The following is a 21,671-nucleotide window of genomic DNA, read 5'->3' as shown; positions in this document are numbered from 1 at the left end:
ATGACCTCACAGCTGCCAGAGGGGACTGACCAATGTTTGTGTATAAAGTGGCTGTGTTGCTCGAAAGAGGAACTATATCTGTAGTGTATGAAAGCGTACGTTGACCAAGCCTCTTTCCTCAACATCTTTAAGGTTGCAAGCTGATGCCAAGTTTTATCTTTGCACAAGACACACGCGTGTTGTTACAACTTGTATGAACGTATACATTCTTAAATGCCAAATTGTAATCTGCTCATTTTGCAGGCCTTCAAAAGCTCTTGCAGGCAAACCACCAATCACGTAAATGTAAAACTTAAACCATGTCAGAGACTCATTCTGTCCTATGTTACACAAAAAACAGTGCGGGAAATTTTCATTTTGATGGCACAGGACCTTTAAAGAAATAGTGGCAAAAATGGAGCACACTACCTGGCTGCAACCTGCGGCAGTCTGGTTGAATTAGTCTCAACTGCGATTTAAAGAAGTTGTTCATAAGGATGGTGAAGGAAATTTGAGCTTTCTCTATCCAGACCTTCACCATAGAAAATCTTATGAGCAATGTTGACCCACTCAGGACAATATCGAGATGGAAATTGGAGTTTAGAACAGTCAGCCCATCCTTTTAAAGCTTCATTGGGATTGATGGGACATTATTTTCTATTATGTGGATTTCGGTCTTTACAAGTGCTGTTGAGAGGATAGAACACACGGGTACATTTTTATCTTGAGTTGTTAAGACTGCAGCTTCAATTTGGAGGTCATCCTTTTTTATTATACAGTCTCAGGGTAATATATTGCCCCGCATAATATTTGTGTGCGTTAAAAATGAGAATGATTTTTCTCTCTTTTCAGGATGTGACAAAAGGGGACCGACCAATTTTTCCAATGCAGATTTATAGCACATCATACTTATTAAATAGAGAGCAATAGCATTTCTGCCACGGCCCCTCTATGAGTCCTCATTCCATTTTCAACACACTGGTTTGAGATAAGAAGACTGGATGGCTATTCCTATATCGACTGAGGGGGAATATTTGTCAGAATGAATAACTGTGACCAGCTATGCTTTAGAAACCCCTTAAAAAATTGCAATGAAAGAGACTCAGTCCATTTTATATTATGGGGGCTGCCAAATATGTTTGGGAACATTTTCCCAATTTAAGTCGTCACTGGTGCAAGTAAACAAGAAACATTTCAAACTCGGGGGTCTCCAAGTCTCATCAGGGGCTTTTTATTGCATTGAAGTGTGAAATAGTGGTTTATATGTTTTGGGGGATTAAATTCAGCCATTATCACCGATCAATGCGCTCTCGTCTCACAACTCGGCACAGATGGATTGTCTAGATGTGAGCCCAAACATGCCTTAAGTAAGGATTTAGATACAGGCAACTGAGGGATTAAAGACGAGGATTGATGTGCTTGGCAGAGGGATTGTGTGCCACTGTTGACACATCATCCACCTGCCAGCAGCGATAAATGCAGCCGGAAAAAAAAAAGCATGTGCCATTTGAATAGCAGAGAGTAGGAAAACGTTTTGAAACAGTAACAATCAACTTGCAGTGATTAGTGAGGATTACAGATGCCTCGCAAAGGTGCCAGAAGGGAAATCATTTGGTACAACACTACATTGGAAAACTCTATGCTCACACTGATTGTGATTTTCTGCCTTTTTATCATTTTAATTTTCTACTAAAAGTCTACATTGACAAACTCCTTTGAGCTCCTAAAATACCGCTAAGTACAATTTAGCAAGCAATAATAAAATGGAGATTAGACCGAAAACTAAGTCAACAACTGTCGTATGTATGCCAAGCCTGTAGGCAGCAGCGCATTTTTGTAATTTCACGCTTCTCAATAAAATGACGCTTACACTGAAGGATTTTGGAAGTACAGGTGAACCTCGATTTAACAGCCTCAACCAATGGACCAATGGTCGGATTCAATGGTCAGAAAATAGTATCCAGTCCACTGAAAATGCCGCTCCGAAAGAAGCTGTTTAAGTCTGTTAGTTCCGGAATTGCCCGGAAAGGGTCAGTAAATCAAGCAGTGGTGCCATCAACAGATGGAGACTGGTCATGTGCTTCCAGCTGTGCTGCAGTCAGGCCCGGCCAGAAGTGGAATACATGAACCAGTCAGTGTTCAGCATAAACAAAAAATGTAACTGTGTTCTGTTACAGTTACGGGAGGGAAAACACATCATAAGATTAAGAATGCAGATTAATTTGCAGGATCCTAATTTCCATGCGGACAGAGAAGCCACTGCCGTGGTTGTTTATTTCAGCTCCCAGTACAACAAGTGGATAAACTGTTACATTATATACAGCTCAATAAGCCGTCCGACTCCCATTGCACTCTCGTTGTGAGCAAGCGGCAGTATTGTCAAGAGGGGAGACACAGGCGGAACTGGCTGTTTAGTTTCCCAATTGTGGTCATCATAAAAGCAACACAAACAAAAGGAGGACTGGAAATGGTGACTGGCAGGGGAGCTCGGGAATAATTGTAACATTGTTGACATTGGTGATTCTAAGCTTAAACTCTTGACCTACGGAGTTCAAACTAATTATCAAGGAAAATTCCTGTGCAACACACAGAAAATGCATGACTTGATCTCAAACACAAAAAGTTACAATAAATGTTACAATTGATGACATTGTCCGAGTCAGCTGTACCATACCTCGGGGTAAAATGCAACGCTATGAAATAAAGCCCACGGTGATCACTAAAGAGACTGAAAACGTTTTGTTCAAAACATTTACATTTAAATGAAACTGTTGTGATTCTCCAGAGTAGGACTTTAAATACTGAATATTTATGAGAATAGGTAAGAGTCGAGAAACTGTCAGATCAAAGTTGTTCAGATTGTTCAAAGGAGACATTTTGAGTGGCTTGGTTCATAGCTGGATCAGAATTCCAGTAGGTAGTCAGTCAGTAGAAGCTTGCTCAAAAATTTGGGCAGATGTCATTTTTAATGTTTGTGTACAAATAAACTACTGCCAAAAAGCTTGGGGTATTGAGCTGTCAGGATGAACCTAAAATTGACGATGTAATGAAATCAAGAGAAATTATTTCTACAGTTCATAGGTTACCCCATGAGTGAAGCTTAATCTCGATATTTGGAGAGGGAGGCTGCACAGAATAAATACCAGTTGCTCTGTGGTGCACAAGAATAATGCACCTTCATCTGTGGTTATGAGCTGGACATATTCTGCGTGTTTCATTTGATGTTTGGCTCCATTCATATCAATGTGCATCCTGCTGGAATGTACCAACTAGTGCAGAAAAATGTCTAAAAGTTCATGAACCGTTCAGAAACTGTTCTTGGTAAGAGTTGTATCATGCTGAAACTTTTTTTCCTTGAAAACAGACATAAAAGGACCTTGAATTGATCCACCCCACCAAAAGCAGTAATCCGACATCACAAGTTTTGCCTTTCTGGGGCAAACTGCATTGTGAACTGAAGCCACGATGTTGTCATGATAATGCCGTGTGACTCGTGCCTCAACAACAACAGCAGCAGCAGCAAAACAGAGCAGAGAAAGCTGCAGCGAAAAACAGCATCACTTGCAGTATGGTGATAAGCAAAAGAGGTGCACAATCTTTGAAGGAATGAAACACTATTTATTCTTTTTGAAGACTGTGTGCTGATGTAAACACTTTGTAAGGATAAAATATAGGAAACGGTATGTAGACTTGACATTCAGATTTGTAATGGCCTGCTTTGCATGCACTAGCCCAAAGCAGGGTTATTTGACCATGTTCATTGTCAGAGGTCTGAAAAGAATCTTCTTTAACAAACAATCCCCTTGTCACAAATAGAACTCCAGCCATCCATTTTCTGAACTGCTTTTTCTCACGAGGGTCACGCTCACACTTACAGACAATTTGGAGAGGTCAATCGGCCTACCAAGCATGACCTTGCATTGTGTAAAAAAAAAAACGGAGTATCCGGAGGCATGCAGGCACGGGGGCAACATGCAGACTCCACACCATGCTGCCCTTATAGAACTATTTTATTATTATTATTACAGAGGTCACTAAAGAATGCTGTAATGAAACTTAACTAAAAAAATGGACACATGATTATGGTTTTACAGCCATCCAGCAAGTGCAAACTGAATAGATTGAAAAGACTTAATTTCTATTGCTTTAAGAACCCGCTCTTAAATGTAAATGAGCATCTCCCATCCCTATAGTGAGCCTGTATCTGAGTCTGAAGCACTTGAGGTGAATTTCTTTCCCCCTGCATCTCAGAGACTGGATTATATACCTCTCTTGGCTTCCTGCATCATGTTCATACAAATGAGTAGAGTGAAAATGCTCCTGTAAAATCTGTACCTGAACCACAAAAACAAGCAAACACAAACAAAGAGGAACAAATGTAAAAAAAAAAAAAAAAAACTTCTAACTAACTGATCTCATAGGACAAGGTAATTCAGCATTAGTCTTTCACATGATTAGCAGCAGCAAGACCACAAAGCTAATCTCTCACTGCAGGCGAGTCCATCCGGCAAGGAGGTTAGTTAAATCTGTGCATGTGCATGTGCATGTGGAAGACCAAGAGGAATTAATCTCTTCAAAGAGTGGTCCCAGTTTAAAAATTCACATCAGGTCCACCTCTGCGCTGCTTTATGAACCCATCTTTTAATGTGGAGTATTAGGAGGATGATATTAAGTGAGAAAAGAAACAGAACTTAACTACCCTAGAGAAAATTGTCTTTTTTAATGTTTGCTTGAACAGTACCGCAATGCTTTTGTGATTCTGGGTAATTATAAGGGCTCTATTTTTGGAGACATTGCTCGAGCATGGAAACTGGTAAATGTTGAATTTTTGCAGGTCCGGGTGTCTTTTAGTGTGTTTTGAAACTAGGTGGACCACGCATGTTTGGTTGTTTCGGAGGACTGGCATTTTCAATTACAATCCGTCCCCCTCCCGGCACACCTGACAATCTGAAAGCAGAAAGTAGACTTATCTTTAGACCAACTAAAAGCACATCTTAGTTCTAGACGGGCTGGTGGTGTAACACAATTTGCGTGGATTTGATCAAAGTGTAGGCAGACAGATTTTGGTACTAACTTCTAACTAGTCCTGTGACGAACCAGGCAGGACAACCAACTGCAGCACGAGTTTTGTTAATTGAACAGAGGGAGAGGAAAAGTGGAGACCTAGCGCTTTGCAGGTGCGTTGCAGCAGGAGGGCGGGGCGAGGACAAGCAGGGGTCAAGGCAACAAGCAAACAGAATGTAAGGTGGAATTGTGGTCGATAGGTCGGGCCAGGCGGCGTTCGGGCACCGTTGGTCAGTTGGCAAACAGGATCGGCAACAGGAAACAATAAAAATGCAAATGCAAGCGGGGAGCAACATGGGTAGCATAACAGGACAAACTGACAAGGAGTGACAAGAGTGCAGGTTTTAAATAGGGCAATTGATGAGCCGGGAGCCGGTGAAGTGTCAAGTGCTGATTACTGAGGGGTGGGCTGTGGGCGGAGTGCGGACGTGAGAAAGGGAGTGGGGGGTGCAATGTGCATAACAGGACAAGAGGGGCAGGAGCCAAGAGTCAGAACTGTCCAGGGTGATGATTGGGGAAACAGACACGTGACAACTGCAGTGTGTTGTCTGCCTTTTGCACAAAGTCAGTTGCCATAAACTCCAGCTCACCAAGAAACTTTGTGAGGATAAGCGGTTCGGATAGTGGACGGATGGAATTAGCGCAGCGTCTAAAATGCCTGACCACATAATTTCCTATTGAACACAAGGATGGTGATGTACCTGAAATGTCCAACATCAGCAAAGAATGTTCCCTAAGTTCTTTTTTAACTGTTTCAAAACCAGGGAGGTAAGCTGTCACACTCTGCTGACAAATGGGAGCAGTGGGTGGGAATCTTGACGCCACATCACAACAGTGAGCAGAAAACAGATCATAGCACCAGTGGGGAGCAGGGGAATTGTTACAGGGTTATGCACCTGGCAGTACCACGTGCCACATACTCACAGTCTTACGCATACATATTCTGTTAGGGTCCCAGCAGAAGGCTGCTAATATTCTTTGGATACATGCAACATTCTGTGGATTTTTCCCAGTGGCAGCTCTTAGCTTTAGGGACTTGTGATGCAGTGATGGGTGACAGCCAAAGATAACAAAAATCCCACTATAATTACTGTTCGGATGTTGCAAGCCAGCACTACTGCGGATTAGTCTTCCACTAGCTGTGCGACACTATGTTAGGTTGCGGCTATAAAAATAGTACCCATCTCTTATTCTCACACTTTCTCACCCTATACCTCCTCCCGCTTTCCATCTCCCGCCTGCCTTCCTTCTCCCAAATCAAAGGCCTGCAGCATGAGCTTCAAAGAGCATAGATAACTTGGAGGGGCTAGAACTTAAGTTAGACTGTAATTCATAACAACGTGTGAATGATGATAGATTTTTTTTTCATTCATATGCACTGGCATTTGAGTTTGAAGCACCCTGCTTGCTCAGTGCTACACAACACTGAGGGTGTGGGGCGGGGGGGCATGTGTGTTGTACAGCACAGTGTAAAACGGGAACAGGTCAAAGGAGAAAAGTCATCATACGCTACGTGGTGTATGAGTAACGAATGCATAACGAGCAGCATGAAAGTATGTATACTCGTAAGCAAATTTTAGCATCACTTTCTATGGTTGGGGACCTGAGCCCTGAAACAAACAGTAAAAACTAATCTCACAATATTATAAAATAAATGGTTTACAAGAGAATTGATAAAAAAAACTAATTGTACCCCAAGTGTGTGAGTATGTGCATATGCGGCAAAAAACACGAAGTTGACTTCCACTAAAAACCAAGGCTAAATCTAGCTCTTTCCTGATACACAACTTTTACTTTCTTGCCATCAATTATAATGTTCCTATTAGCCAGTGATTTGGTGTCATCTTGTGTCATTTTAAGGCTTTCATTATATTATATTGCTGATTTTGTAATATTTTCTGTTCCGGGGGAAAAAAAGATGCTATGCAATTAGAAAATGAACTATTGCAATATGTTCTTAACCAAACAAATATTGTGTGAATATGTCAATGAATTTGACTAAGATAGAACATTGTGCAGTGCATTTTTAGGGGTATGGTTTACGACTTACAATATTACCACTAAATGTATTGTTTGTTGTTTTGCCTCTTTTAAATTCATGACCTAAACCACTTCGAATTAAGTCCAAACTATGCTTTTGTTTTCTGCTAAGACTCCAAACAAAGAATAACAAAGCGCATGCGTACATGCACACTCAAATGCCAAATCCAGTAACAAACCAGCAAATGTCAAAGCAGAAGTATATAAAATCCTCCTCAGTATGATTGCCTTCTAGGCACACAGCCTCATCCTCGCTTTGAATGTTTGTCATCAGTCAGTGGTAAGCAAATCATTTGTTATTTTCGTTTTATTATACAGTACAATGGGTAACTCCTCGTAAAATTCATGTATGACAGTAAATCATGCAAAAATATGTACAATTCCAGCTAGCCATCTTTGCTTTACGTGCTACACCTTTGTCATGTATTGTTATAAAGCGCATCGCGGCTCAGCCGTTGCTTATCCCTAGGGACCAGACATACGGACTGGGTTAAAGACAAAAAAAAAAGAGAAATCCGACGTCATTGGTACAAAAAAAACCAACAACTGACCTTTATGGACTCAGGAACGTGGAAGACCGCTAGGTTGTGTGTGGGTGCATGTTTGTTAAAGAAAAAAAAAACACTCCTATACATCACATGCATGTTGTACAAAAGAAACACGATGGAGAAAATCAAATAAATTGGTCAACAAATGAACCATGTGTCTCGCTTTATTAAGTTAATGCTGATTTTATTATTCTGTTGCAAAAGTAATCTTGAGTGAGGAAACTATTTTTTTTTGTATTTATAATAATGTTTTTATTTAATTTTGAATGCAAAAAAAAAAAAAGAATTGTTTTAGGATTTTGAGCATTTAAAATAGTCCTGTGAAATATTTCTCTTCGCCCAAGCTGTGCCCAACATGAAGATAACAATGATTTATAGATGAAGAGATAAACATTGGCACGCATATAAAAATCTTCTATAAATCTGCACTCAGAGTTTATGCACTCTAATGCTCCGAGGGAGTTTTATTGTTTTTTTACAGGATAAAAAACCTTTGTTATGCAGTGAGCAGGTTTAACGTCACATAAGGCATGCAGTCTCTGGCCTCAAAACGATTCAAGACCAAACTAAAAACTAATAATTCATATGTGCACCCACATGTGGCGGGTTAGTGGGTGTTGTTGGCAACCACGCGCCATTCATTATCTTTTTCCTCAAATGTGTGTATGAAGATGTTTCAAACACATATTTGTAAAGTCGATCCTTTGTGAAGAGACGGGGGTGGGTGAAGATCATGATTCTTCAGCTTCCACTGAATAAATCGATTGCTATACTATATTAAAGCAAGACTTTATAAACCAGAAAGCTTTACACGTCGTAGTCATGACTTAATCTGTTGAGGTGTGGCAGAATACAGACAAGACGAGACAAACAATAATATATGTTCTATATATAAAACAAAGTCATATGGATCGTTGGGGGGGACACTTTGAGAACCGAGTACTCCGATTTTTATCCAGTTTAACATACTGAAAGGTATAGCAGGTGATAAAATGTTAAAAATCATGCACCAAACTAAAAATTAATAGTCAGCACAAATTATCCAGCAGTTATTTAAAATGAAGCAAAGCAGTTCCGACCTGATGTTGTTTCAAACCCGATGGATCTTTAGTTTTGCTTTTTGAAAAGTAAAGTACATACCGTGTTTACACTCTTGCTATTTATTTTTGAATATTGTATTTTTTCTTTGTTGTATTGTTGTTATATGGGGGAGAAAGAACCCAAAAACTCAATAATATGCCCTTGAGTTCAATAAAGTTGCTGCAAAATCCAAACATTATGATACCAGTAATAGTATTTAATGTAGGATTATTACGGCCGCATCCCTCTTTATAGCCGTGAATATTAAATGTAATTTCAGCCTGGTTGATGAGTTAGTTTCCATTTTGCCAGCCAGAGACCACATTGTTGGACCCATATGTCCCATTTGAATGCAAATTCACTGGCACGTTTTCCTTCCACTCTCCTGAGAATGATGGGATGGTTTCATTCTATTAACAAATTTCGTTGTACAATGACAATAAAGGATCTATTCTATTCTATTCTATTCTAACATCAACGCATCTCGTGTCACGACGCAATACCCGGCTACAGATGCTTGCCACTAGACATGCTCGACATGAAATGCAAGCTCTAGCAACAAGCTGGCAAGAGATGATGACTAAAGAGTTCAACATATCACAGCTTAATATACTTTGCATTGGACACACAACATCAAAAACAGAAGTTCGTGCAACAAAGTTATTTTCAATCAAGCAATGTCTTATGGATGTAAACACTCACTGGCTTGCATGAGCTGACCCTGGCGCCCAAACACCTGGGAGAAGGGGCTGCGGCTGCAGGTGAGCATCTCTTCCATGACTGGATGCGGGGAGGAAAAGCGGTCCTTGACAGAAGAAAGAAGAGAAGAAAGTGCAGGTTGGCAGTTGCAGGCGAATCAAGTCCCTTCCTCTCTGACTATTTTGTCTCGCAATCTCTCCCTTTGGCTTTGCACTCGGACGACTGCAGATCAGCCTTGTGTCTCGTTGGCTCTGATGTTTGGCCGTACCCCGGCTGATGAGAGATCAGTGCTGCCGGGAAGCTCTAGGCTTGCTCATTAGTGCGACACTGTGTGCATGAGAGCGAGTGCGAGAGAGAGAGATGGTGGGGAGAAGACGACGACTGCAGCAGTGTAGACACTCTCCCCTGACAATACGCAGCGGAGAGATGAGCGTGTTGCCACTTTTAACAGATACTTGGACTTTGTGTGACTTAATGTTGGCCATGTGTCAAGAATCATTCTGGACAACTGCACAGATGTTTGCTCAATTGCGAATCCCTGACTAGTTGTATTCAAAAGCTCCACCCGTGCAGTGATTCACAGCCGTGAGGTATTTTCAGGATGCAAGAAACAATACAAGTTTACTTTTTGATCCCCTGAAAATATTAACCTCCATGTATGTATAATGAGGGCCGGCAAAATCTAGTGACACATAAGAATTAAATCCTCTTTCACTAGATAGCAGAAGGTTCGTACAATTAACCTACGTATCAATCTTTAGCTATTCACATTACGTTAGTCCAGGGTGTTACAGTCAGGAAAGACTTCAATTTACCCACAACACTAATGATGCTTCCTGCTAGTACGTATATCAGTCGTGTGTTCAGTTAAGCATGCTTGGACTTAAGGAAGTACATTTGCAAATACACTGAGACGAAATCATCATTATTTCCCATATTTTTGTGTGCAGTGGGATTAGTCTCATGTCAACAGTATGTGCCTTGGCTCAATTAAGGTTCGGATGCATTGCACCAGTGATTTAAAGTTACTACAAGAACACTACAGCACTTAAATCCATCCAATCCATTTTTTGGGAAACCCACAACAAAACTATTCAGCAGTGATAGCGATTCAGACCAAGAGGATTGCTCAGATTATTGTTTCTGCTTGTATCATTTGTTGCTAGGCAGAGGTCACGGGCATCCATCAGAATTGTCTTAAAGAATAAATAGAAATTTGCAAGCCTCGGCTACCCAACCAGTGACTCTGAATCAATCTGATGTGATACATTAGTCTGCTGTATCAATGTGTCAATTTTATTTGTATAGCACGGTTCATATGGCCAGCACAAATAAAATGGGCTTGAGGATAAAAAGCAAACAAAAGGCAAAAAATAGAAAATAATTAAAGGCCCATTCAGATGATTTTGAAAGTATATGTGCAGGCATGGCTCCAGGATTTTTATCTCCCGGGGCTAAAGGGGGGTTGAGAATTGTTTATATATATACGTATATGTTGGAATATCAAATAAAACGCTGTAGGACATTAATTGGGGCTACAGAGTAGCAGAATTTTGAATAATCAAATGAAATCACACCACTAATGGAATCTCAAGAGCATCTAGAGAGAAATAAGCCGCTGAGCTTGGTCTTGGTCTCATGTCATTGGTCTTGCAACAAGAAAATGGCCCTAAACACAAAGACAAGCAGGTGATTCTTGCACTAAACACTTGGTTGGGAAGATTGACCGATATGCATCGGAAAATCGATACGACCTGTAAGATGCAGTTGCATCGTATCGTATGGCACTGGATCGCATTGTTTTAAAATTAAATCGTACTGTATCGCACCGTATCGCAGGAGATGGGAGAATCGTATCGCATCTTATCATTGGCAATTCCATGAATCGTGAATGCATCGAATCGTTGGCAGTGTATCGAGATGTGTATCGTATCGCTTTGATGGTGAAGATTCCCATCCCTACTGAAACACACAAATACACAAAGACAAGCAGGCCATTCCTGTCCCAATTTTGCACCTCCCTGACCAAGGACATCAAATTCACAACTATCTTGTCATCCAGTATATCAGATTGTCCTTTAAGATTATCTTCATGTCTGAGGTGTGCTGTGGATTTGTCCGAAAAATAGGGTTCATAACGAGTCAGGCGAGACAATCTTAGATGTTAAATGCGGAAAGATATTTATGACCCAAAGTCTTGGTCGGTTTTTCTTTTTTAATCTTCACAAGTGGGGTCTGTCACCAAAATAGATTTCTATTAAGATTTCTTCTGTATGTAACAGATCTAATAGCATTGTGATCTTCCTAAGTGACCTTTATGATCCCTGAACTGAAAAGCCTATTGAAATCTGTTGAAGGAGCTGAAACAAGTAATCTGGCAAAAGCACTCCTTCAAACCTGAGATGACTGGAGCGGTTTGTTTATAGAGTGGGGGGAAAATACCTGCTGAGAGGTCCATAAATCTCATTGAATTCCCCCCCTAGCCTACAAAAAAAGTTTGTTTCCATAAATTTATATCAATTACTTTAGTCAGATTCAGCCTTTGTCTGCAACAAACTGTGGGTTTTTCTTTCATTAACAGACAACTACTAACATTTAAGTCACACATTAAATGTGACAAAGAATGAAAAAGAGAGTATTAACACCAATAAAACAGGAGAGGGGGGAAATTTGCACAGAATGAGCATGCCTTAAAAAAATGGGTTTGGATTGCAAGCCAAACAATCTTGATCTGGACATCTCTAATTAGTACTACATCGAACGAAAGAAATTAACAGAAAGACAGAATTTCTGCAAAGGCGGGAGAGTTTTAAACAATAGCTCGGCATTTGTTACCTGTTACTCTATCCAAGCTGATTGCAATGCTGACCAGGTGTGTGCTGAAGGTTCAACCCATCATGACAGCAACCCGGGGGACAAAACAAAACAGACCAGCAATCACAGGCTCATGTCATAGCACATCATCTTGAATGCATTTTCATCTTTTTGTTGATTGTAATCAAAAAAACCTCACCTCAAACGGTTTAGTTCACAATAAAGTTTTTAATCTGCCAAGTTGACAACTATAGAATGCATTTGTAGATTTAAGTCAGATAAAATCTTTTTTTTTTTTTTAAACAGAAATTTCCAGAGTGTGTTGGGGGGAAAGAGAGTGAAGAGACAGACCTTCAGTGTTGTTAGAAAATCATGTCTATTCAATAATCTGGTGCAACGGTTACAGTCTCTAGTTGGTGTGAGAGAAGTGCGCCCCCTTGTTGATTTCTCAAATAACTTATTCGAGCATCTGCTTGCAAATAAGTAGACACACAGTTTTTAGACATTCTGCATTTATTTTGGCCACACGCTTGAGGGGAGAAAAAAAAGTGCAAATCATCTTCCGACTTCAATATCATTTCATGGTTTTAAATTAATAATAAATATACATGACCATTTCTATTTTGAAATGCTACACAAACGTTCACAGTCAAACAGCAGTCCCCCTTACACCCTGTACATCCAACACAATGCAGTCTGTAGGAGAGTTACAAGAATTGCAGAGACAAAAGTTATATATTTTAGAAAAAATTACTCTCTCACGTGTTTTAGTTCCCACAAGTTAAAATGGATTTGATAGAGATATACTGTAATTACATAAGTACCCTGTTTAAACTAGTAGTTTATGAATATTTATGCAAATGGGATTAGATGAAACAGTCATTTTCAAAACTAAACGAGTTTACCTTAGCATTTTGCATTCACATTATACAATTGAGAGTAGTACATACTTGACCAATAAAATGTTACAACAACAGTAATTATGGATGCTTGTATTCTACAGTTGACGAATACTTTAAAGAAAAAAAAGACAAAACCTATACCGTATCACATTACTATGATAGTTGCACAGTGCTGCTTTTCACCACTTCTGAAATTTTTGATTCTTTGATTTGTACGCCACAGACCATTCGCAATTAATGGCAGAAATATGAGCAATCAAAATTTTCTGAAAACCTTCATATCAATACACAGAAAGGACATAAATGAGATTTACTCAGCTTCATTAACCCTGCACCACCACCCAAAAAAAACCATTTCCAATAATTCTTCTCATATTTCCAACAGTACACGTAAGCTAAAAAACGTTCAAGAGAAACTTTAATACTTGTGTGCTCTGTCCACAGATTTGTCTTTTAAGTTTTAGGTTTAAGGGCAAATCCTATTCATTGTTTAAAATACCGCACAACTGTAGAACAAGCACAAAACATGCAGCAAAGAATTTCCACCCAAAAGGCAACATACGACAGATAAGGAAAAAGTAGTGCAAATCCATGCTGACAGTGATTGCTGCCTGCCATCCTTAGCGAGTAGCCCGCCAAGCGAGAAATGAGAGGCCTTTCAGCTTCAACGCTTCCCCATTTCCTTGACAACGCGTTGCTGTCAGATTAACTTCAAAGTGCAAATCCAGGATGGCGACGGAAAGTTGATAAAATGGAGGACTGTACTAAACTCTAAACTGCCACAGCTCTCACACACTCTCTACTCACAAAAGTAGTTCATTTGTGTTCAGTTCAGTTTTTTTTTTCTGTCCTTGGTTCAGTCATCTCTTGTACAGTGTCATGGACATTAAGCTTTCGCTGGGTGAAGAAGTGTCAGGGGTGCGCATCATCCTAAAAGTGATAGAGCATACAGTACGTTAACAAATTGTTTGATTCAATAACTTCAAACTGAAGAGGACAAGATTCGTCCTTATTTTCTTACGAATCATCATAGCTCAACGACAAATGATAATGTATTGGAAAGAGCACGCCTTCAAAACAAAACATGGTCTTGATTGGGACATCTCTTAGTGCCACCAAGAACAACAGAAATGAACAAAAAGTCCATATTTTCGCATAGTCAAGCGAGTTGTAGTAATGCAATACCTCCGAGCTTGTTCAATTAACGCCTACGGGCCACATGCTACAGTAATACCGCGACAGTGTTGTTTTAAATCATGGCTACCGGTGCTAAAAACATGAGTAGTGGCAAGACTGATCCATTTTGAAACTTAAATTTGACAACAAAACCCGTTGATTCACTATTGTGTATGGGCCGGGCTACATTTGCGGCCCAAATTTGAAAATTTGGCCCAACTGAAATTATAATTCAATAGCCCTGCGGGATACATCATCACTTAAGTGATGGTGTAGGTAAAGACATTGTGTGATAGAAGTGGCCCAAATGGAGTCCACAAACTGGTGAAGGCCATAACACAAGTTATTTCATTTGTAACATTTTTCACACTACCTGACAGGGAATCTGAAAGATCTTCAAATTGTAGCACTTTGCAAAGAGCTGCTGCCAGCAGTTGCTTCCTCTCGGCTCGGTGCGGTGGGCTCACTTTGTTGTTTTGCTGAAGTGAGTTTAATCCGCGTGTACTGACGAAGAGGAGGATTGAAAGTACGAACCGTAGGGAGTTCGTTTAAAGTGGAAATGTCATTTTTTGATTCCTCCTTTATGGCTAGTTTGGGCCTCTTGTTTAAAAAGTGTGTTGGTGCAGGAGGCGAGGCGGGCCTTTTAGGAGGCCCTGATGTCTGCAGTCGTGTCCTAGGATGAGCTGAGGCTTGTTGCTCGTTAGCGCGGGGGACCCCGCTATGAAGTCTTCCAACGTTTTCCTTTGTCACAGAGATCCCTCCGTCTTTCCTTGTCCTGGCTTCCCTGGGTTTTTTGGGACAGACAGCCATGTGCTTGGTTCGGCTGCGACGCATTGTGAACTCCCTGCTGCAGTGAGGGCAAACAAACATGTCGTCATGCGTGTGGGAAGGGGACACTTTGTCTGGCAAGGACTTGTTCCTCTGGGGCATGACCCTTTGGACCAGCTTTCGCTTCCGTTTGTTCAGTAATTTCAATTTCAATTTGATTGATGACTCTGTCCTGTTGGACTGGCTGGCTCTGTTTGAGGTGTTACTTTCGTTTTCTGAATTTGTGGTGGACAGGACTCCGTTCTGGCTTTTCGCAAAGTGTCGGAGAGGGATGGGATTCTTCTTGGGCGTGTAGCGCCTCTTATCGCTGGCATTGGCACAAGCCAGGATGTGCCTGTGCAGTTCTGGCATGTTATCGAAGCTTTTTCCACATTTGGTACATCGAATAGCCGTACTGAAGGTTTGCGGAATGTTGTGGGTGGTGAAATTTGTGGCTGACGCCTGCGAGCCAGCAGGTGACCTGTTATGGTAAGGAAAGGGCGGAGGTTTAAAGCTGGGGTAGTGCTGGTTAATGCCAAGACGGACATCAGGCACTTTGAATTTGCCTCCATCTGAAGCCATGATTTTAATTGTGGTAAACAATTCTTCAGCAGCCACGTCAACTTCATTCTCTTCCTTTTTCACTTCACTTCTTTCTTTCACTTCTTCAGACACATCAGACAAAGAGGCCTCTTTGCTGACTTTTGTGGGGTAGTTGAAATTCTGAGGTCGGACTTTTCCCTTTTCCTCTTCCTTGAATGTACATTGCTGGGAAGGATGCAATTCCTCCTGATGCTGTTTCAGATTGCAAAGATAAACAAAGTCTTTAGGGCATGCACTACAAACGTAGGTCTTGTCAACACCGTGTAGGCTCGACCGGTGGTCGAGCAAAGCCGAGGCCTTTTCAAAGAGAAGAACGCAGAACTCGCATTTGTAGGGCCATTCCTCAGCATGGTCGCTGACGTGATGGCTCAGTTCTTTCATTGAGTGGAAGAGCAGGTTGCAGACATTGCAGATGAAGTTCTTGGTGAAAGTCTGCGGCTCTGTGTCACTTGCTGCGTCGCTCGGCACGTCACTTGGGGGGTTGCTTGGCTGGTCGCTTGGTGGTTCTGTCTCTTCAACCTTCTCAACATCGTTTGTGTTGTCAGTAGTGACTTCCATTGCTGAATCACTTCTTTCAGGATGCTCCTCTTCGTCCGCATTCGGAGCCTCTTCTTCTAGGCCTTGTGGTGGTTCAGCCTCGGCAGGACAATCTGGCATCACCGAGGTGCTTGACAACGTAACGGACTCTTCGATGGAGGACATGAAAATGGTGGGGTCCTCCGTTTTTGTGTTGGGTAATGACACCATGTGTTGCTGTTCTATGTGATTAACAAGCATTTGCGTGGATACTGAAGCCTCCGTGTTGTCTTGCACACCAACCTCAGCGGGGACATTTCCTGGAGCTTCAAGGGAAATTGTGCATTCTATCAGCACTGTGTTACTCGTGATGTTGTACGAGTTGATAAGGGGGTCGTTTAACGCTGCAGTAGGTGTGAACGGTACCTCGGACATCCTTTGGTCTTCGTTTAATGGCGCATCAAGAGAGATTTGATCGGTGAGAAACATGTGACCGGGTAGATTTATAGAAGGGTCAAGTGGATGCGAGAGAGTGACTAGGTTTGGAGCATTTGTACCTGCAAACGCAGAGGTTAGATCACAATGTGTAGAATTGATGGCACCTTCTGTGCAAAGTACCAGTGGCTCTGCTGATATATTTGGTGCCAACACTTGGATTGGTTGGCTCGAGGGGCTAGGAATAGATAGTGGCGGTGCCAGAACTGTGATTAATGAGGGGGTGGTTGGTAGAACTGGGGGTGCAAACGATACGGTGCACGGTGAAGCCGGTGGGAAACCGAGAGGGGTAAGGGTGGCGGGTGCAGAATTCAGAGGACAGGAGGGGAGCGAAAGTCCATACACAAGTCCCTCAGTGACAGAGTCCACCATATTTGAACCGGTCACAATGGTGAGGTCTGACATAAGAGGTGCTTCGTGGTTTGCCACACTTACATTTTCCTCTTCGGCACTCAGAAGAGCCCTCTCCTGCATGCACACATTTAAATGATCTTCCGAGGAGATAACTAAATTTGATCTCAGCTGAGATTCTTCGGGGCTCCTTTTTTGCAAACTTAAATCCAGTGCGGCATCATCTGAAGTCCCAACTTCATTTCGTTTCATTGAATTGGAGAGATCCAGTGGTTGCTGACTACAGCAGTTGTCGACAGTCACAGGAGGCCAGCTCTCTGTTGAAACAGGAATCGCTTGAGGTTCCTCAATCTTCTGGGATGCAGTATTCGCATTTTCAATGGCACTCCGCTGCATGGGAGAGCCGTGCAGGGTGTCCGTGGACATCGAAATGACAGCATCATCATCCGTATCTGTCATTGCTGCTTCCTCGTCAGATGTCGTGTTGTGCTGAGAACTTTGTGGAGAGCTTGTCCTTCTTTTAAACCTTCCCGCCACAGCAGACACAGATGTGCAAGGTGTTTGGCCATCCAGAAGAAGAGTGTCCTGCTTTTCTTGGAGCGGATTCAACTTGGGGGACGGAAACCCAGGGGTTGGTTTTGGGGATGCAAATAAAATCTCTGTATTCTGAGGAAGTAGAGTTTCTATAAACGAAGTCACTAGTTCCGAGGGTGACGACGACACCACCACCCCCGATTCTAGTTGGGTTTGAATCTGGGGTAGAAGAGGAGGTGTTGCGGTTCTTCTCTTAGCAAACGTTTGACCCGGCAGCTCTTGATTGCTCAGAATTGACTCGATACCTAACTCCAGGTTCAACTGGCAGGGATCCACAATCAGGGCATCAAGTCCGAGCAAAGTTGAACACGCAGCATGAACTTCAGCTGCTTCGCAGCCACTCACTGTGCTTGTTGACATAATTTTTCCATCAAAGTAAAAGCTGAGGTTCTGTGAGACACTGCTGGAGACATCAAGCATGTAGTTTCCAATGTGTTCCGTTTCATTCTCCACAACGTCTGTAGCAAGCTCGGCTGCGGGATTTGACGCTGTGATGATTATCTGCTGATGATTTTCCTCTTGGGGTGTCTCACTTTGTTCAACACGTGCAATTTGCAGATGCTGCTGGTGGACTAAGCTCTCATGCTGTTGTTTGTTGGTATATGTCACAAATCTCTTCTCACAGTAGCTGCAAGCATGATGCTCTGGCACCTGCTCATCAGGTTGTACAGAGCTGAGTCCAGGAATATTACTGCCCCCTATCTGTGTATCTGAGCTTGCTGAAACTGAAGGCTTCATATTGTCACGTTGCTCAAAACCCAAGGCCGAAGCAGTTTTTCCCTTCGTGCTTTGATATGTATGTGGCATATTCTTCATCAAAGTGTGACAATGCACGTGTCGTTCCAAGCCTTGTTGGCTGGCAAAACACTTCTCACAGTGCTCACAGGGGAAAGACTTCCAGCCTAGGCGAGTAGCATGGCCAAGGTAGTCATGAACGTCGGGCGTATTGGGCTCCATCCTGGTGTTGTCTTGACAAATGTCGTCATCTTCCTGCTGTAGATCCTCCTCATCTTCAAATTCAGACATGTGAGGGCTTTGTGCCATTTTCACTAAAGTTTGTATCCACTTCTCTGAAGAAAGCGCCTGTTATAGTTGTCACGCCTGATGAAGGAATAAATAGATGTCATATCAGAAAAATACCTAGGGATGGTCATATTCATAAATGCCCATAGTCAGCTGGGATAGGCTCCAGCATGCTCGTGACCCTCGCGACGACAAGCTGTTCTAAAAGATTACCATGATTATTCTTCTAAATACTAAAATAGGGTACATTCAGAGAGACATACCAATTTTAATAAAAGAAATAAATAACATTGACTTTTAAGTTGAAAAACTTAAAGGATACACTGCAACACAAAGATCAGAAAGTTGTATAAAAGAAAAATACTTTGATAAACCATCCAAGATACAAGCACTACACACATAACACTGTTATTTCACAAAATAAAGGTTAAATCAATAAATACAGTAAGAGTCTACATGATAGATTTGCTTCCACTTACCATTTTAGCAGTTAGTGCAGAGACATAGGGATGGCTTAATCGAAGATGAGAGACCTCGCTTACTGTTAAAAGAAGACACACATTAGGAAATGGGTGACTGTGTACCTATGTAATGCTACAAAAATTCACTGTTATCACCGTAAGTGTTGTCTTTGTCTAAATTATGATGCATTAAAATTATAATCAAAAACATCAAACACCTAAGAGTTTGAAGGGGAGTGGGGGTTATAGGGGCAATATTATCCCAGTAACCTCGCATTCTAAATACTATCGTTCTATCAATCTCACTTGTATGTACTGGGTTTTTCATCAACAATGTTGCACTTCAGTTACAATCCTATAATGAGCATACTCAAATGTTACAGTTGTGCAAGAATCACACACGGGTACAGACAACAAGACCTCATTTTGTATTTTCAGTTGTTTTTTTACAATGCCTGGGTTTCTGGGGGCGGGGGGGGGGGGGATATGACAATACAATGGCAGCGTTGGGTCTTTAAACAGGAATTGTAAGTTGTTGTTTGAACTATACGTCATGCCGTACATAGCAAGAGGGCCCGAAATAAATTTTAAACAGATAGAATAACAACTAGACATTTGGTAAATTGAGAATTCAGACAAAATCCCAAGGGCTAATATAAGCAAAAATGGCACAAAAAAACTAATAAACGTTCAAATGCGGTTAATTACGAATTCGGGTGCACTCAATATGAAATGCAATAACTGTCAACTAGAAATCATGCTTTTATCTTCTAATTCAAAGTCATAATTGTCGTGGTGGTGCGTTCAAGTGCCTCTCCCACACTTGGCTTGATGACGCTTCCCGTCCTTGCACCATTGCTAGTACTCCACACGACACGTCGCATTTCCAGCTTTGACGACAGAGGCTTCTCGCTTGCGCATGGATAGACATACCGCTTCCTTTAATATATCGGTGACATTCACCATATACGACATAAAACACAACGGCTGCGATCTGTAATCGGCTTTTGACGACTGTCAAAATATGCATCTGCGCAGTACTATCCTGCAGGCTACTCTATTATCACTTAAGCTACTAGCTAGCTCCGAGGGTAGCACACAAACCTTACCATGGCTAAAAACTTAGAAATCAGACTTACACAGGACATTTAATGACACGCTTGTCCGCATAAAATCGTTCGTTGTTGTATACGTTTCTGAATTACGTACTTGATTTGCAAACACATGTCGATCAGTAATTTCATATCCCTGTTGTGCAGGTTGTAAACAGCTGGGTGTTCTGCAACGCACCAGCGATAAACGCTTGTTTCAATTGGGTTAGAAAAGACGAAGTCAGTTTTCAACCAATCAGAGAGAGGTTTGTTCAGGAACATCATGCAAGAAAGCATCACTGCAAAGAGAAGCGTTTCTCGTCAGTTTTAAACAATACTGTTCTAAAAATAGACTACACGACACGTTACGCTTTTACATGACATTTGTGGGTATATTAAACAATACAAAACACGGAAGATATTAAATGTCACTCTTGTTTCATGTAATAACATTGACCTGCAGATGGCGGAATAATACAGTATAGATTCATGTATGGATTATAATGGTTGCGCCTCAGCTATGCAATATAATATAAACACAGACACACATACATACACATATATATATATATATATATATATATATATATATATATATATATATATATATATATATATATATATATATATATATATATATATATATATATATATATATATATATATATATGTCAAACTCAAGGCCCATGGGCCAGATCTGTTCCGTCACATCATTTTATGTGGCCCGCAAAAGCAAAATCATGTTTGTCGATTTAATGTTTCTTATTAAAATGTTGCAACATTTTTGTTATAATCCCAATTTCAAAATAAATTATAAAATTGTTGAACTTTTCTGTTGTGTGTATGTGATAATATCCACCCATTTATTTTTATTGAAGTCATCAATGGCCCCGCGAGGGAAACCATAACTTCGACGTGGCCCGCAACAAAAATGAAGTTTAACCTGATGTTTTTATATGCCAATACAATTGCAATGTATTATTTTTTAGAAAATGTGGAACGCTAATCGATGCATTGATGACACCAAATGTGCTGTTTAAGGTAGAATATGGTTGAAGTTGCCAATAAAATGTGCTGAAAGAGAGGTGAAGAAGTGAGACACAACCTGTCCATGGCAATGGATGTCATTTTGATCCAATTTCTTATGAGGTTGCCACTCAATACCTGTGACCTGTGATGCCCTTCTTCATATTTAAAGGGAATTGCAGCTGTGGGTCATGTCTGATGAGAAGGTCACCTCTGCTTGTAACTGAAAACATTTTGTAAGCTTGAAGTTTATCGAATGCTGAGGAATTTAACGGCATGGTAATTGTAAATAATAAATATGAATTGTAAACATGAACGTCTAAGCACATTAAGTGTTCACGTTGAGACACTATTTCAGATTTATGACCTCTCCGAAGTTTGCCAGAAGAGGCAGATCACTTG

At 41.1% G+C, this 21,671-nt stretch overlaps 2 protein-coding genes across 5 annotated transcripts in view; both read right to left on the bottom strand.

Annotated features, from left to right (window-relative positions):
* The window catches only part of kazna (kazrin, periplakin interacting protein a), a 99,998-nt gene extending 87,662 nt beyond the window's left edge, over positions 1-12,336 (bottom strand). Inside the window, exons 1-2 of the mRNA XM_085916377.1 lie at positions 12,246-12,336; positions 9,414-9,516 (exon numbers count right to left, since the gene is read on the bottom strand). Of these exons, the coding sequence (XP_085772503.1) occupies positions 9,414-9,489 (76 nt within the window). The 5' untranslated portion in view covers positions 9,490-9,516; positions 12,246-12,336. The remainder of the gene's footprint in view (positions 1-9,413; positions 9,517-12,245) is intronic.
* A 383-nt stretch (positions 12,337-12,719) lies between these two features.
* On the bottom strand, positions 12,720-20,428 carry prdm2a (PR domain containing 2, with ZNF domain a). 4 transcript variants are annotated; one of them, XM_085920977.1, is made up of 4 exons: positions 20,292-20,428; positions 19,171-19,232; positions 14,676-18,769; positions 12,720-14,056 (listed from the first exon to the last, which is right to left on the bottom strand). In XM_085920977.1, exon 3 carries the CDS (start codon positions 18,710-18,712, stop codon positions 14,699-14,701), a length of 4,014 nt encoding a protein of 1,337 aa, XP_085777103.1. In that variant the 5' UTR covers positions 18,713-18,769; positions 19,171-19,232; positions 20,292-20,428; the 3' UTR covers positions 12,720-14,056; positions 14,676-14,698. The 4 variants fall into 4 exon arrangements, with proteins under 4 accessions (XP_085777103.1, XP_085777094.1, XP_085777112.1 ...); XM_085920968.1 differs by having other exon boundaries at positions 20,362-20,428; XM_085920986.1 differs by lacking the exon at positions 20,292-20,428 and adding an exon at positions 20,086-20,227.
* Positions 20,429-21,671: the final 1,243 nt, after the last annotated feature.

This window comes from Syngnathus leptorhynchus, chromosome 1 (genome assembly GCF_054491065.1).
Source record: "Syngnathus leptorhynchus isolate UIUO chromosome 1, UIUO_Slep, whole genome shotgun sequence".
Lineage (NCBI taxonomy): Eukaryota > Metazoa > Chordata > Actinopteri > Syngnathiformes > Syngnathidae > Syngnathus > Syngnathus leptorhynchus.
Note: the sequence above shows the minus strand (reverse complement) of the source record. Positions and strands in the feature narration are given on the sequence as shown.